At 40.7% G+C, this 17,370-nt stretch overlaps 1 protein-coding gene across 1 annotated transcript; it reads left to right on the top strand.

Moving 5' to 3' along the window:
* The first annotated feature begins 3,531 nt into the window (after positions 1–3,531).
* commd1 (copper metabolism (Murr1) domain containing 1) lies at positions 3,532–16,945 on the top strand. Its single transcript, XM_038734962.1, has 3 exons — positions 3,532–3,742; positions 5,305–5,595; positions 14,838–16,945. Exons 1-3 carry the CDS (start codon positions 3,569–3,571, stop codon positions 14,943–14,945), a joined length of 573 nt encoding a protein of 190 aa, XP_038590890.1. The 5' UTR covers positions 3,532–3,568; the 3' UTR covers positions 14,946–16,945.
* The last annotated feature ends 425 nt before the right edge of the window (positions 16,946–17,370 follow it).

The following is a 17,370-nucleotide window of genomic DNA, read 5'->3' as shown; positions in this document are numbered from 1 at the left end:
CGTTACAGGACGTAGAAAAATTTCACATCGCCCGTCAGTAAAAGTTACCATTAACATAACGGCAGCTAACTGAGAGCTGAGCCTTTACTTACAACTTCACACAGACGCCTTTTCTTCAAAGCATTATCACCCTAATGTCTAACACTAAGGTTAATCTAATAATGTTACATTTTGGCTTCTCCCTTCTTGCTGACTTGTCTTTGACTCATTAAAAGCTGCAGTTAGAACACACTAACTTACATAACGTTGCTTACACTAAGGGCTAATTCGCGTAACGAGCTAACGTTAAGCTAACAAGCTATATGCCGACAGCGATACCTGTTAAATGTTAACACATAAATAAAATACAGGAATTTCACTCACCAAGTTTAAGGCTTAATATAATTTAAACAGGTGAGTTATAAATTTTTTTTACCCCCCTCACAGTTGTCATGAAGGGCAAACTTAGCAAATGCACTAAAACCATTTTTTGAACCAGGCTGTAAACATGTTTTATTCTGCTGTAAAGTTGGGCATTTTAACATGTGGCAGTAATTAGGGGTGGCAATGTGAAATACACCGCAGACAGCCTCAAGTGGCCACTCGATGAATTGCAGTTTCAGATACTTCCTCATTGGTATCGGAAGTGAGAGCCGGAGGTTGCCGCTTGTCTGAAACAAGCTGTAGATGCTCCTGTCTCTTTAAGCCCCCCCCCCCCCCCCCCCCCCCCCCCCCTCTCAAAGCCCACTCTCTTCTGACTGGCCAAGACCTGAAGCATGCTACCAGGCTGTCGTTGTCACTGACACTACAGACAGACTGAAGTGTGATTTATACTTCTGTGTCAAATTGACAATCGTAGCCTGACGCGCACCTCCTCAGGAAGTGCCCCGTGCTTTGAAGTAACTTTTAGTAGCCTCCAATCCAGCGTCTGTAACACGGTGGATCAATATATTTGACAGTCACAACCCGAGTGAAATGACTCGTTTCACTATCAGAATGTGATCCATTCGTTCGATAACATTTGAAACGTGTATAACAGCCACACGTATTTTACCCCCATTCAAAATATCTTCTAACAAATGTAGACTAAGTGTTGTCAAATGACCTGTGACGGTTTTTAAGGTTGAATTTGTTTTATAGCAAGGCTGTACAAAAGACAAAATAAAACACTTCTGTAATGAATACGCCTGTGTCTTGTTTTCTTCATCTAAGTGAACGTTTCAAATAAAATACAGCCATACCTTTCTGAACCCAGGTATTAACACATACTTACTAATAACTCACGTTTAGTCACATAGAGGAATTCAAGTGGAGCACATATTTCTAAGTTCAGAGAATTTAAGAGAAAGGAAAAAAATGCACTTTTTAATGCAAAGAGAGAGATGAGGTTTGGGCACTGTGGGCTCTGATTGGTAAACATCCTGAAGGAAAATGCAAATGTGGAGATAAGGAAACATCTAAGCTTGTACTAGCCCATTGCAAAAAGTTCTCTCGTCAAAGGAGGAAAGTGTTCAGGGACTTGGGAGCAACTGAAGAAACTGGTTTTAATCTACACACTGAATTAGGACAGCTGGAACCAAATGAAGAAACTGATGGAACATCTACATAAGACTGGATTAAAAAGGCAAGGCAAGTTTATTTGTTAGAGCTCATTAAAACAGCAAGGCAATTGAAAACATGAGAGCATTAGAGGGAAAGAAAAAAAGACATTGAAATACAATTTTAAAAGGGTGAAAAAAAAAAGAAAATCAGATGATATAGACAAATTCATGAACAATGATGTGTACAGCAAACTGTGGAAGGCAGCATGCACGTGCAGAGGGGGGTGCTATGGGTGCTTGAGCACCTGCCCTTTTGCCCTTTGATGCCCAAAGTGCCCTTTTGTCAATGACAAATTTAATTAATTTTTAAATTTGTGAAGGTCCTTTTGTGAAGGCCTGCAAAATCAAACTATTAGTAAAAATAATTTTGTAGTAAATAAAATGACCCACATTATGACCTTTCACCTGATGACCTCATCCGTGAAGTCAAACCGTTAGTGATTCAGCAGCTCTGCCTGCAGGACACCTGCGATTCTGCAGGTAAGAGGGGTTTGCCTCAACGTGCTTGTTGTGGGTTGTTGGATGTATTTTACAAGAAAGATGCAAAGAGAGCAGCACAGTAGTTGTATATTGCTGCGTGTCGCCAGTAGAAGTAAGTTTATCTGCCGACTAACACTGTGCCGACAGCTAACGTTGCTTCTACACACAGATAAACTAAAGTTGCTCTGTTCACTTCGTTCTTGCTGTTTGAGGGAGAAAAGTTTCACGGGCGTCGTGAGGTCTGGTATTTTTTATATAATTTGACTAAAAACCTTTCACTTCAACTAGGATTATTATAGTAATTTAATTAAAAACATAGTGTATCTTAAAATAATTATAGCAACTTTGGTAAAACAGGTTTATTACTTATTCCCCCGAATTATAGCCTACTTATCAGCCCTTTTTCAAACGATCATTTAAATCAGAACAGTATTTGAATAGATAGCAAACCTATTATATGAACTAAATAACTGGAAATACATGTAATAATGTCAGTGTCAATATAAAATAAATAATATTCCTGACATTGAAGAAGAAATAGCCCTATTAGATTTCAGAAAAAGGTATGAAATGTTAATGTGAGAGGTAAATGCTGCTCTGTCATGGTTATTATGGGCCAACAGAAAGAACACACACATATATTTTTAGATTTATGATTAGTCACTCAAAATCCAATATATATCTCAGATTCACAATGCAACATATAAAATCATTATCACAATATTGCCCACACACACACACACCTGTCTATAGATTTGTCTCACTCTTACCCCTGCCTTGGCTAACCTAGTCCTTTCTCCCAGTACTGTTTCCTTCCCAGATTATTTCCCACACTTTTTTGAACCTGGTATCTTATTTCCTCTCCCTGCAGCTCTCGGTGTGCAGCAGTCTCTGTGAGCGTCTCCCTCTTATTTTCTCATAGCAGTCAGTCTAGGCAGCGGCTGCAGCTACAGCAGGTCAGTCATAGTGAGCCGGTCCCAAATACTTAAAGCAATCTTTACATCTTGTCATGGTCACATATTTGTTTCATCAGTTTATGTATCTTCTATGTTTGTTATAATAAATCTAGTCACAGATCACCTCCAGTAGTATCAGCAGCAACCAAAGCAGCAGCAACAACCCTAGCAATCCCTCAACAGCAACTGTTCCCTGTAAGTTATGTCAGCCCACCGTGTATTAAAGCTAGATCTGGGTATTCCCTGTGTTTCTTTTTCAAAACTGTGTCACAGCATTTGTTGATGTATCGATACAGAAGCATCTGTATACACATATAATCAAGGAATACATAACAATATATTTCTGTATCGATATTTTGAGGCCCTATTTAAATCTTTGTTCCATGTGCCCCTTTTATACTTTGAGCACCTGCCCTTCCAAAGGTCTCTGGAAGGCAGCAAAACGCCGTAGATGAGTCTGGACTACCAAATAAAAGAACTACAAATCCCACAATGCCGCAATGGGGCGGGCTTCACGTGATACGATCCGTCAGCTTCATGTGACCAGGAAACATGGCGGATGTAGAAGTAGCGAAGTCTTTGAGCGGACTGTTGAACGGAATAGCTCAGAAAGTATATTATAACAACACCGAAATCACAGAGGAGCTGCTGAAAGATGAGCTCTACCCCGAGCTGTCGGAGGAGGAGTTCAAGGCTCTGCATGAGAAAATGAAAGGCCTGCTAAAGGTAATAAAACACCTTCATCCTGGAAGTAACAAAGCAGAAATACGAGCCTTTTTCTATGAATGAAAACGAAGCAAACTAAAAACTATTTTATTTTTTAGTTGAGATAAGTGATAAGTTAATAAATGTCAACTGGCAATGTTTACTTTACATTTTGCAGAAGCTGTAGCTGAAGCGTCTCTGAAATTACAGCCTGAAAAATTAGTGACAGTGACTCATTTTTGTCTCTTATGTCAGCCTTAATGTCATTATAACCAAAGCAGGATTAGTAGTAACACAGGAATAGTTTCATGTAAAAAAATAAAAATAAAAATCACAGATGGAGTGAAAGAACAAGATGCTGCCAGAAGTAAAGTTTAACCAACAGTTGGTAAAATATTTTTATTTGTTAAGGTTTTCTGGTAAATATCAGGTAATAACCCATGTATGTAAATCCCAAATAGACTGTCTTTAATGTTAATCAAGCGATCAAACTGATGTGTTTCCAGTAATTAGTCTGCTCCTGTGTGTCTCCCCTGTTGCCAGCAGGGGGCACTATCATACCTGTTAATCAGGTTATCAGCCTGGCTCCAGTGCTGTTCACACTTCAGGTGTAAAATGATTAATGTAAATCACAATAATTTTTCCTTTATTTAATCAAGTAAAAGTGACACAATTAAATTAGAAACTTTCCAGGACACATGAAAATATTCTCACAACATAAGGAGAGGTAATAGAAAATGGTTGAACACTATTGCGAAAAAGCATACATTACAGTTAAAATGCACAGAGCACAAAGAGCAACAGTGAGATAATGTGCAGCTTGATTATTTTATATTAATATATTTGTGGAATATATATATAAAACAGCCAAACATACTAAAACTAAATGGTGATAACAGTCATTTTTGGTGTTGTTTACGGACAATGTTTTTTCTGAACTGAAGTTGTTGATTAAAGTTTGTGCTGACACTCATAACACTTATTTTCTGTATATATCTCTGTGCAATCTGGTTCATTTGGTTGCATTTGGTTCTACAATAAATATGAAGAAGAAGAACAAATTAACCAGCTGGCGTAGGCTGTAGGCCAGGCTGTACACAGCGATGCACAGGCATCATTATTTCTAACCACCATCCATGAGCAACATTTATAAATGAACATCAGGTTTGATTGGAATATAATGACAAACTACAGGCTGTGCTTGACCAATAAAGCAGCTTTTTTGTGTGGGAGTATAAAGGAGAGAGACAAACTGGATAAAGCCATAAAGTTCTTAAAATAACTCCAGCACAGAGAAAGCGCCAGTTTGGAAGGTCATTAAAATATTTCCAACTGATAAGAGCTGCAGATCAGCTGCAGGACTCACGCCTGTGTCGCCTGACCTTCAGAGGAACGTGATTTTAACAAGCTTCCTTACCTGTCCGGCTCTGCCAAGCTCCAGCTCCATCAGGGCAGGGTTCCTCCAAAGGTTCCTAGTTCCGTGGTATAGTTCCTTTGGTCGAAACACGGCTGTAGTTGGTAGAAAACAGTGACTGGCTTGTGTCATTTTGAAGAATAAATCCTCCTTTTCCTCCATTTCTCAGTCTATCGCCACGGCAGACATGGACCATGCCCAGCTGGAGGCCTTCCTCACGGCGCAGACCAAGAGGCAGGGCAGCAGCGGGGTGACTGCCGAACAGGCCGCTGCCCTCTCTCGCTTCTGGAAGAGCCAGCGGGTCCGGGTGAGGGAGAGCTTGCTGGCTCAGAGCCGCTGGGAGCCCGGCCTCAGGGGCCTCTCCTGGAGGGTGGACCTCCAGACTGCAGCCAGCCGGGGGGATGCGGCTCACAGCGGCCCGGTCGCCCTGATGGAGCTGGAGCTTGGCAGAGCCGGTCAGGTGAGACTCTGATGCTGATCCAGCTTCACACATTAATGCTGGGGACCGACCAGCTAGAGACAACTTCTGGAGAATTTTGCTCAAGAGAACAACAGCAGCAGTCAACATTAAACATTTACCTAAAAGGTCAGACAAATATGTAATAGAACTACTAACAGACTGAAATAAATGTGAGTTCTCTTTAACTGGGACACAGTTTCTCAGTTCCTCACTATATAAAGGTTTTACATAATCAAAACAGTAGTGTTCATTGGACAAAATATATACAAAACGAAAACTTAAAGATGTCAACATGGACACTAATGTTTCCTGTGTGCTCTGTGTACAGTGCAGCAATAGAAATGGAGAGGCTGGGAAATAAAGATAGAATTGATTGATCACTGCCATTGATGTGTCCACGATGGCGGCCCATTCAGTCCACCGAAAGAGCTTTTATGAAAAGTCCCTCTCTGTCCGAGCCGGCTGTCCCTGCCCACGTGAATGGCACAAAAATAAGTTACAGTTACAGCTTTTAAGAATTTTTTAACATCATTTTTATTGATTTGATTTATTGATTTTATTGATGGGCTCAAACAGCCATCGAGGAGACATTTGGTAGTGTTTGTGGACATTGCTGTCTTTCCTTTTATAATGGTTTGGTCTGGTGAAAGGTCTTTCTACCTCTAAGCCAAACAGCACAGGCATGCACTGGTTTTGGGTATGGCAGGATACTTGGCTCTGGATTGCTGGTCTCTTAATAAACCCAGGTCCCATGAGAAGGCTAAATTTACTCTATCTGGGTTTCTGGGCTGAAAACAGTTTCAGAGCCTCTCCCAGAGGATAATAGGCAGTGCTACTGTTAATGTGTGACCTTATTTGAAATGAATAGAGCAGGTCAGTAGTACTTCATGTGTATGGTAGAGATTGTTTGGGTTGTTGAATGCCTTTTGTATGAACAGTGTTTAGTCTTTACACATTATCAACTTCATCTTCAAATGTCAGACTGAAAGTCAATGTCTTCCTGTTTCTGCTGCACTAGATCCTAATTAGCTGCACAGGCTGTGTACCATCAAACTAGAATTGAAGAACCACCTCTAATTAATGTTGATTATTTTGGCCTGTAAAGGTAATCAGGTAAAATAATTTGAGTGAAAAACTGAATTTGGTTGCTTAAAGTTAACCATTTCTCGCAAACCCCGAGAGGATCCAGGCTGTAAAATGATTAGTGTCAACAACAAGCAGCAGCTGTTCATTCAAAGAATCCTCAGTTGTTTTGATTTTTGTGCCGTTAGCGTAGGAGTCAGTGTCACTGACCCGTTAAAGTTATTTTGAATTGATATAGTGAAAGTGAAGCTGAGGAGAGGCGGACAAACTTGCAAGCCACAAACAAGCCAAACCATTCTGTGCTGTTAAGCTGCAGCTTTCCCGTTTGATTTCAGTTGTTAGTTGTTGTAAGGAAAGTGCCTTTTTTGAGTACATTTATTCATTTGGCTGATGCTTTTATCCAAAGCGACTTCCAATTGCTATATATGTCAGAGGCCTCTGGAGCAACTTGGGGTTAAGTGTCTTGCTCAGGGGACCATTGGTGCGTCACAGTGGATTCCAACCCGGATCTCTCACACCAGCGGCATGTGTCTTATCCACTGCTCCATAATTTTTTTTTTTCACGGACCAAATAACAAGCTGGAAATGTTTCTGGATGTAACACAGGAGTTAAAACCGACTGGGAGTCGTCGCAAAGTAAATACGGCGTGTTATTTGCACGGTACAGTTAATAAAAATCCCAAATCAAAAACTCTGTCAGTAGCACCGTGTTTCTGCTTTGCATGACTTATGAGACCCAATCAGAGAACCGACTTTTGCTGCGTTCCAGGCAACTCGGAAGTGGGAAATTTCCAACCTCCAACTAGAAAAAGAACTCGGAGAAACGATATGTACCCCGACTTCCCGAGTAGCAGCCGAATGACGTCACACAACAATGGCTGCTCCCATGGAAGCACACAGTGTAAATGGTAAACCATAAACTAAAAGGCAAAGGAAAGTATTAACTTGAAATAATACATATTAGTATCAAATAGTAAAACTTGTTCTGCATGTAAATTAATGTAGAAATATAGAAATATTTTAGCAACGTTATTAGGTAGGTGGTTACAGTAAACAATCTCTGAATGTCATCTTCTCTGCCCAAAAGATATTCAGGAAAATGTTAAAAATGCCCAGAAATGTGAAAACATTTGGAAATATACCATGAAACTTTTGCTGACTTGAGGATTACCAACTGATGTAGCTAGAAGGATACACAGTTAACGGGTTACGTGTATAAATCACTTATTTTTAATAAAATGTCCATCCTTTACTGCAGCTGTGGCTCAGGAGATAGAGCAGGTTGCCCGTTAATCCGGAAGGTTTGCGCTTCAATCCCTGGCTCCAGGCTGCATGTTGAAGTATCCTTGGGCAAGATACTGAACCCAAATTGCCCATGGCAGCTGTTCCGCCAGCATGTGAATGTGTGTGAATGTTAGTTTCTGTTTGAGCACTTAGACTCAGTGTATGAATGCAGATGTAGTGTAAAAGTGCTTTGAGTGGTCGCAAAGACTAGAAAGGCGCTATACAAATACAGTGTTTACATTTGCTTTAAATATCACCAATTGCTGAGGGTTTAACTGTGCATAAACCTGCCAAAGAAAGTTTGCCACAGTCAGCCATGTTTGTTGTTTACATTTAGCGTCATGCACCACCCTGCAATTAAAACACTTTTTCAACTTGGAAATTTCCCAGATCCGACCGGTCTGGAACACAGTATTTATACCTGCCCTGTGACATCACACAGACACCTGAAACAAAACTGTCACCTTCCCAGCGCAGTGCCGTTAACCAGAAACACTGCAGCTCTGCCTTATTTTTACTCAGAAAGTGGCGAGAAATGATTCCATGAAATTATGTTCAATGTGACTTGTGATTTCAGTACATTCATGTACTTTAGTCATGAAATGTATCACACAGCCTAATGTCTGGAACACTTGCAAGAGAAAATTGAATCTGCAGAGCCCAAGATATCCTGACTTTTAGTCACTTGTAGCTCCAAAGACATCCTACGTTTCACATAACGCAACTCACTAGGGTTTTATATTATGCCTTTGCTGTGGCCTTGTTGCTCCAGTGCGACCTCTGACATATACAGTAGTTCTAAGTGTCTTTGGATAACAGTGTCAGCTAAATGAAGTTGCAGCTGAGTTTCTGTTTTTTTTTTTTTGTTTGTTTGTTTTTTTTAACGATGTTAAGCTACCGTCAGCAAAACTTAACACTTCTTTCTTATTTTTACATCAGAGGAAGGCTGCAAGACTTTAAACAAAACCATTCTGTAGAAGAGTTTAGATTTATTCATGGTGCAGCTTAACATCGTCCTGGGAAACGAAAGACATGCAGTTCAAGTGCTGTGGATATTCTTCAGGACCTATCACAACAAAGGGTAAACGTGGAGGAATTTTTGAGTTTTCACTAACTAGGGAGCTGGGGAAATAAATACAAACCCTGTTTCTAAAGCCTTTATTTACCACATAAAGGCCTGGTTCTCTCTGCCTCTGAGGTAAATAAAGGCCCCTAGTTGATATTTCACAGCATCCCGGTGGTTGTGTTCATTCTGATTATGGGTCATAGGAACTTGTGCTTGCCATTTCAATTGTAGAGATTCAGGAAACGTGGACAATAGCATAACTATGTATATCTGTAGGCAGCCATTTCAAACATTCGTCTCTGAGAACAACCAAGAGTAAATACAGTAAGTATCTCCTTGGATTAGCCGTTGTAGCTACCTGCCTGTTTGTTTAGAGGCTGTGTGCAGTTCATGTAGGTGAAGAGCATTTGTTTCATTCAGATATATTGTTGTGTTCTTTTGTTCTTGTATGATTTTTCATCCATCATGTCCAGTTCAGCTCCAGAGTTCAATCCACTTCCCAGCAGGAGGTTGAATCAATCAGTTAACTTGGTTGTCTTGGAGTCGCGCAGCACATTGGCTCCTCTGCAAGTCTCTCATCTTTTATTCCACTTCTAATTGTTTCCAACCATTGACTGTATAAAAGAAGCAAGCCACAGTCCTTCCAAATCAAAATGTGGGCTTCTGTTGTAGTAGAAAATACCCAAATCCATACTGATGACTTCGCCTGGTGCGGTCCGGTTAATGCGCTCAGACACCATAAACAATCTAAGACCTGGATCACGTAGGTGGATTTTATTTTCAGGCTGTGCTGTGGATGATTGGTGAGGTCTACGAATTGTTTACCTCATATAATGTTCTTCTATTTTTACGTTTATGATGGAGTTAAATGTTTGTCTGGAAAAATCATTTGAAATTACATTTTCATTGTTTGGTTTGTAAAATGCTATAGACGCTATGGGCCCAGATGTCCCAAAGAGATTATGCACTGTTGTCTGAGAGAACGTGTGTGTGTGTGTGTGTGTGTGTGTGTGTGTGTGTGTGTGTAAAACGTAGATATTTTGGGCATGTTGACCACCAGCAGAGGTCAGGGGTCAGCTTGCCTCATTCCTTGCTTAAGACATAATCGGCGACGCCTAAATTAACCCGGCTGTCTGGAGAGTTCATCCTGTTTGTCACTGGGCTGGTTTTTCTGCTATGGCTTCGGTTCTGTGCAGGAATGTTTTCTACCTGCGCCAAAAACAAAAGCTCCTCTACTGATCATGTTTTTACCTGCAGCACGGACACTCACATCAGCAGCAAGGAGCCCTCTAGACATTTCTACTTGTAGCAGCGACGCTTTAACCCAGTCGGCTGACTTCCTCAGTAATTCACACGTTGTAAGGAAAGCATTTTTATCCAGCCAACCATTCACCTCACCGATACCTACAATGAGTGGTGTCGCTATTAGCACCGGACTGTGAACAGCTGGTGATCGTTCCCTCTGGCTGGATGAATTTTACGCGTGATCCACGTACTACTGCAGCTGGGGGATCTCTGCAGCGCCACGCAACTTTCTAAATTCTTCCATCTCACGGAGAAAAGAAACAAAATTTGCTTTATTGGCATGAATATTAATACAACAGTATCGCCAAAGCTAAAGGAAAATACAACAAACAATTCAATTCAAATAGTTCATTGAATAAATAAAATATTTGTATTTCTATATATTGGATATAGAATCATCTAATATTGTTAATTTCTCTACGACTTCTTTCATTACGGCTGTGTCTCCTTCTGGCAACAATAACAGCAGCCATCTCTGCAACACCTGGCGGTTTGCACCTTCCTTTCCTACATATTAAATCCAGATGCTGTTGCACTCACAAGAAATCGCTTGTAGGCTTGTTAGATCACATTGCGTGCAGTAAATAAATGTGTTGGCATGTTACCCTCCCACTACTTTGCACAATGAAACTGGAACACCCCAAATTGCATATTCATTAAGTAGTACATGAACAACAGGTGCTATTTTGCACTTTTGATATACTTCATTCTGGGTGCACACTGTTAGTAGATCAGCTTACGTGTTATTTGATGGTGATATCAAGTTAGCACACGTTTTTACTCACCTTTAGGATATCTGGCCCATAGTCCACAATATTACATAGGCCAGATAAAACGGCAATGATTCCACGTTCTAGAAAAGAACCTGACTGAACTTAGTGCCGGTTTGGTCAGTGCTGATGGTCAGAGTCTGATAGCTTACACATACATCTGTACATGAGATTGCGCTGCACAGCAGAGCAGGTGGGCACGCCAACGCTGACAAACATTTGGCTTGCACTGCTCCATCGTGGCACCTGAAGCAGCAGCCTCAAACCATCATTATATGCTGCATTGAGCTTCTGCACACTGCTCTTTCTGTAGCACCTCCACAAATGGGCGGTATACATAGGGGCACAATATGCTTTAAAAAGGGTAGTCCTCACAGATACTGAGCACATACTAAATTTGCGAATCAACATATTAGCGCGTGCATACATCATACGACACTGTAGATCATCCATATAGACATTAAAAAGAAAAGGAGACAAAATACTTACCTGTCACCAGTAATTACTGATCAGTTACATAAGAAAGGAAATCTATTGATGTGTTGACTTAAACAACAGTACTAAAACTGGCCTGTTGTTGTGCTTATTCCCATTCACTGATCAGTAACTCGGTAATCAGTAAAATTAAGATGAGATCAAGATAAAGATGCGTGAACACTCCTATATTTGGGCTTATAAATATTTTAGAGGGTGGACTTAATTGTTTGGGAGTTTTATGGGCTTTTCATTCTGAAAGCTGGTGAGGAGTTGTCATTGTGATGTGTTCCTGATGGCCGTTTGTCCTTGAAGCGTCTGTCTTGTCCCTGTTCTCTCTGAATGTGAGCCAATCTGCAGGTCCCACGGCTCAGAGAAAGTAGGTCAGCAGACTAAAGCAGCATGCTGCCACTCCGCTGTATTATACTGTAGGATAAACATGAAATCATTAGTGCATCCAAATTAAATCTAATTATAGCCAACAGAAGGAACGTGTAACATTAACCAACAAGGTGACCTTAACTCTTAAATCCCTGCCGGTGGCGAGGGATGAGACGATGCCCTTCATCCGTGTGGAGGAACCTGCTTTTCTCGAACGTCAGACTGGAAATTAGGCCAACGTGTTTTCATTTTCATTTGATTTCCATTTGCATTAGTATGTTCTCTGATGAAATGATTAGTTGATTGATCCATTTGTTTATAAATAGAAAATGTATTACCGTTTATTTTAATCTTATTTATGATGCCAAACTTCTCCTGCTTCTCCCTATTTTATACTACTTATAAAAACTAAATTGAATATTTTAGGTTTTTGACTGTTTGTTGGACAAAACAAGCAATTTGAGGATGTTACTTTGGCCTCTTTGTGATGAGCATTAATATTTTACTATTTCCCCCCTCTATTTTCTGACAAATGTAGACAACAATTAACTGAGAAAATAATCTAGAGACTAATTGTTAATGGAAATGATCATTAGTTGCAGCTCTGTTATGTTACAACTATGTATTGGAATCCAAATCCAAAAGATTTTTTGTGTTTTATAAATATCACTGAAAGGGTAATTCACAGCTTCTCGCCACCTGATTCAGCTTGTCGTGCTCGGCCTAATACATCAGTCTGTCTGAGAACACACTACAGTACATCTTAATAAAGTTTTTATATCGCCGCACGCCTACACGTTCTGTAATGTCTCGTGCTCGGTGCTAAGGGATGTGCCTCTAACCGAGCAATAGGCGATGCATACAGACAATAGCTGTATCCGTGGTAACCAGGAGAAGGATCACGATGTCATGGTAAACAATTACAGGATACAATAATGAGGGCAGATCCAATACCCTCAGATTACAGCTGAACCAGACTTCATTCATTTTTAAGTAGCATGTAATTAACACAGTGCTGGTCAGTGGCAGGAGTTTGTTCTGCTCTATTCAAACTATCCAAGTTCTCAAAGTCTGACGCTGATAATGTTGTCTAGGGCTGAACAGTTTATTGAAATTGTTTTGAAATCACAATATGACCTACTGCAATTTTCAAATCACATGAGTTGCAATATTTGTTAAAGGCAGAGATTGTGTGTCAAAATGCCATTTTTAAATTGAATACTGTCGTGCTGCAGAGATGTGCTGACCTACGCGTCATATTCTACAGACTTAATAAAACATCTTTGTTTGATCCTTGCAGAAATCGCACCATAATTCTGTGTGCATTTTTCAGGAACAGGAAGTACTTTTAAAATAAAGTTGATGTCCTCATATGACATTGGGTTTATTTTACTATATAACACAATAATGTTACCGATGTGTAATATAGTAGACTGTTAATTTCAACAGAACATGGCTGTGCAAATTTGTAAACCGTGTACCCTAGAGGGCACAGGCAACTGCCCCCTAATGAGGACAAAAGGTCTAAGTTAAGCAGAATGAAGTGTACAGTGCAGGGAGTCCTAAACCTAAAGTTCCCATATGAGGACACTGGGTATAAGGAGGGTAATATCTTTTTCAATGAAAATGAGAATAAGCATCATTCCCCATAATATCACAGATTATATCGCAATTGTAATATCAGTCAAAATAATCACAATTATGTTCTATTTATTCAAATTGTTCCTAATGTTGACATGGAGTCAGTTAGTTAGCTACGACCTGAGCCCAATTGTTTTATTATATATTTGTTGGCACCATTAGAAATATATACCGAATTAGCTGTTAACATAAATGAACCATTATCACTGGAGCAGTGCTGAAACGGTCGTTTCTGAGCTTTCTTTCTTCACCAGCGTGGAGATGTGAGACGAGCGTGTCAGGTTCTCTGTGATGCTGATTCCCAGGAACCTGAAACTGTTCACCTGCTCTGCCTCAGCTCCACTAATGTAGACAGGAATGTGTGTCTTTATCTCCTTCTTCCTAAAATCAACGATCAGCTCCTTGGTTTTGCTGACGTTGAGCAGTAGGTTGTTCTCTGAGCACCACTCTGCAAGATTATGAATTTCCTCCCGATATGAAGTCTCATCGTTGTTTCAAATCTGGCCGATGATGTTGGTGTCATCTGCAAACTTCACAACAGTTCTCTTCATGTCGGGGGATGCAGTCGTGGGTGTACAGCGGGAACTGGAGGGGGCTGAGCACTGAGCTGAAATCCACAAACAGCATTCTGATGTAGCTGTTGTTTTCCTCAAGGTGTGTGAGGGCTGAGTGGAGGGCAGTGGAGATGGCATCCTCTGTGGATCTGTTGGTTCTGAAAGCAAACTGGTGAGGGTCCAGGCTGGCTGGGCTGTTCTTTAGGTGCTGAAGAACCAGTTTCTCACAGCACTTCATCAGAATGGGGGTGAGAGCTACAGGGTGGTGGTCCGTTCAGACTGGACACTGCAGACTTTTTAGGCACAGGAACGATGGTGGCAAGATTAGAAAGGCTCTTATTCAAGTACAGACTATTTACTTCAAATCTTCCATGAGCTGTCTGTCACACCCACTGCTGCAGCTCCAACTGCCAACTGGGCTGATAAGTGGGCCAAACTGCAGTTTTGTTTTTAAGCACCATCTTGAACAAATCCCTTTACTCCCTTTAACCCTCTGTCTTACTGTCATTTTGATAGCTACAGTACAACAAAAGCCTCGTCTCTCTCAGGAACAAAATGTTTGACTGGCCAACCATCTGACACTGACATCACTAGGGCCACATCGCTATCAAAGCTAACAAACTGAATGTCTGTACTCTAAATGGGAGTGTGAATGTGTTGTAATATAATGTCTCTCTCTCTCAGGACTCAGAGTTTGTGTGTCTGGAGTTTGATGAAGCCAAAGTCAACCAGGTGCTGAAGAAGATGGCTGATATCCAGGAGAGCATCGACAGAATCGTCCACCGCACCTAAAACTCAAACAGCAGAGAAACAATGGGGCGTGGCTCTGACTGAGAGACGACCGACCAACTCCAGCTCTCTACTCACACACAAGTGGGAGTGGTTCAGATCTGTATATGCCAGAAGGGATCCAATGTGGCTTCTGCACCTGCCTACAGACTCAGAAACGAAATAGTGTACAAGATATGATCACCACACACATGCATTTAGACATGTTCAAATCTGCCATAATTGAAAGTGCTGGACTGTTTTATTACATCAGAGCGACCCTTTTGCTGTCCTCCTCTGAAAGAATGAATGTTCCTCTCTGATCACAGCGGCAAAAAAATGCAGCACTGGCCTTTTAAGATAAGGGGACGATAAAGTCATTGAATAAAGGTTTTCAGAGTCTTTGCAATTAAGAAGTTTAAAGCAGGATTTTTGGATTGTGCAATGGAGCAAAAATCTTTCAAATGAACACAGCAGTTTGATGTCAGAGGTTTGACTAGGATGATATAACTTTCAATGTGTTCAGGGAGCGATTGTAGATAATCGAAGCATACTACTGATACCTAAAATGTTAGCAAGGTAACATTAGCATTTAGCTCATGTAAAGCTTACAAAGTCCAGTTTAGACTGATAAAGGCTGGCCTGTTACTGGCATCGAGAGGCCTTATCAGGCAGCTGAAAAGTGTTTAGAGCTTCCTGTTCCTTTAAGACAGAGGTGTCATCATCCAGTCCTGAGCCCACCTGGTGTCAGGTAGACGTACAGGTGAGGCATGGCCCATCAGTCTTTAAGAGGAACAAAAGCCTGCAGGACATCAGCACAGCCTATCATTATATATCATTTTAGTGGTGCTAATTAGCAGAGTTTCAGGAGCGTGACCACACATCAGCCACGTCATCGCCAGCATTTCCATAAATACCCACACGTATCCTGCATCCGTCCCCTACCACCCCTTTCTCTGTCCTGCCTCCTGATCTTCTTCCTCTTCCATAGGGTTATAAGGGGGACCGTCGTGCCCGGGTGCTACGGCGGATTTCCCTATCGTAGCTTCCCCACAGCGCTTTCGAATGTCTCTTCGGCAACCGCAAGCCATACATCTTCTGTTTCGATCATCAGTAAATCATTTAATCACACCTGTTGATTGTGTGGTCCTTATAGGGAAAACCCGATTACCCAGTTAGTAAACACTTTCCACATCTATCCAGTGGGGTACACCACTTCCTGTAAGTGAATACTTATTGTGCATGTTGGTAAATAAATAAATAGTGAAATAGCTTCTTTTTCTGTGACTGTGTTCAGGTAGGAGGCTTCATCAGATCAGAGGTGGATTACGCTGATGTGCAATAAAAGCAGATAGCGACTTAATAAAAAAACTCAGTAAAGTTTGTACCATATAAACCCGGTGCAGGTCACATTTCTGCTTTGGAGCCACAGGATTGCACTTTTAACCCAACAAGTTTATGCTCTGACATTACTGTGGTGTAATATACTGTATATAACAATGTTCTTTTACACAGAGTTGTGCCCGTTAATATTAAAGGCAGTGACTGAGTCATAATGTAAAATCAGATGGGTTTTTTTCAGTTCTCCATGGTGTCTCAAATACTGAAACAAAGCTATATTGTTTCACGGCCATAAATACAACAATGATATCTTTATCAAGCCCTAAAATATAAACAGGCTTTGTCAGTGCTTTCAGGGTAAAACATCAGGGTGTGGAGATACTGGCCACTTTATAAAAAAAGTTTTTTCATGTTTGTCATAATTGCTTTCTACTGAAACCTCAGTAGACTTAGAAGGTCTACTGAGGTTCGAACTTTGCTGCTAGTTTCAGAATGACTTTTCACTGTTACGAGATAACTGAAGCATAAAGTGTTTCTAAGACTACATTCACACTGCAGGTTTTAATGCAAACATCTGATCTATTGTCAAGCTTGGTGTTTGTTTTTGTTAAAAAAGTAAAACATTTCACTCATCTAACTCATGCAGAGGTAAATAAAGGAAGAGGTGGCTGACTGCTACTGCAGCGAGTGGATGAGAAGTTTTTATTCATATAGCTTCAAATGACAAATCTGTCTTCACTGTTTCTACAACATAAGAAAAACTTCACCAAATGCACATAAAAATTATAATGAGGGTGGGAAGATATATTAAATGTTGCAGTGGATGTGAGATGTGAACTGAAAGAAAGAAACAAATCTTATTCATAATCAAATATTAACAGAAATGTTAATGGAGGTTGGTGCGGATAGAGATAGAAGGGCAGACATTCATGCTGTTAGATCCCTAAATTCGCCCCTGCTCGAGTCCTCACCAAGACCAAAAAGGTGGATCACATCACTCCAGTTCTGAGGTCTTTACATTGGCTTCCTGTATGTCAAAGAATTGATTTCAAAATCCTGCTGTTAGTTTATAAAGCACTAAATGGTTTAGGGCCAAAATACATTTCTG

The sequence above is a fragment of the Micropterus salmoides genome, unplaced genomic scaffold (assembly GCF_014851395.1).
Source record: "Micropterus salmoides isolate LMB-PRFRI ecotype aquatic unplaced genomic scaffold, ASM1485139v1 Ms_hic_scaffold_1, whole genome shotgun sequence".
NCBI classification, from domain to species: domain Eukaryota; kingdom Metazoa; phylum Chordata; class Actinopteri; order Centrarchiformes; family Centrarchidae; genus Micropterus; species Micropterus salmoides.
Note: the sequence above shows the minus strand (reverse complement) of the source record. Positions and strands in the feature narration are given on the sequence as shown.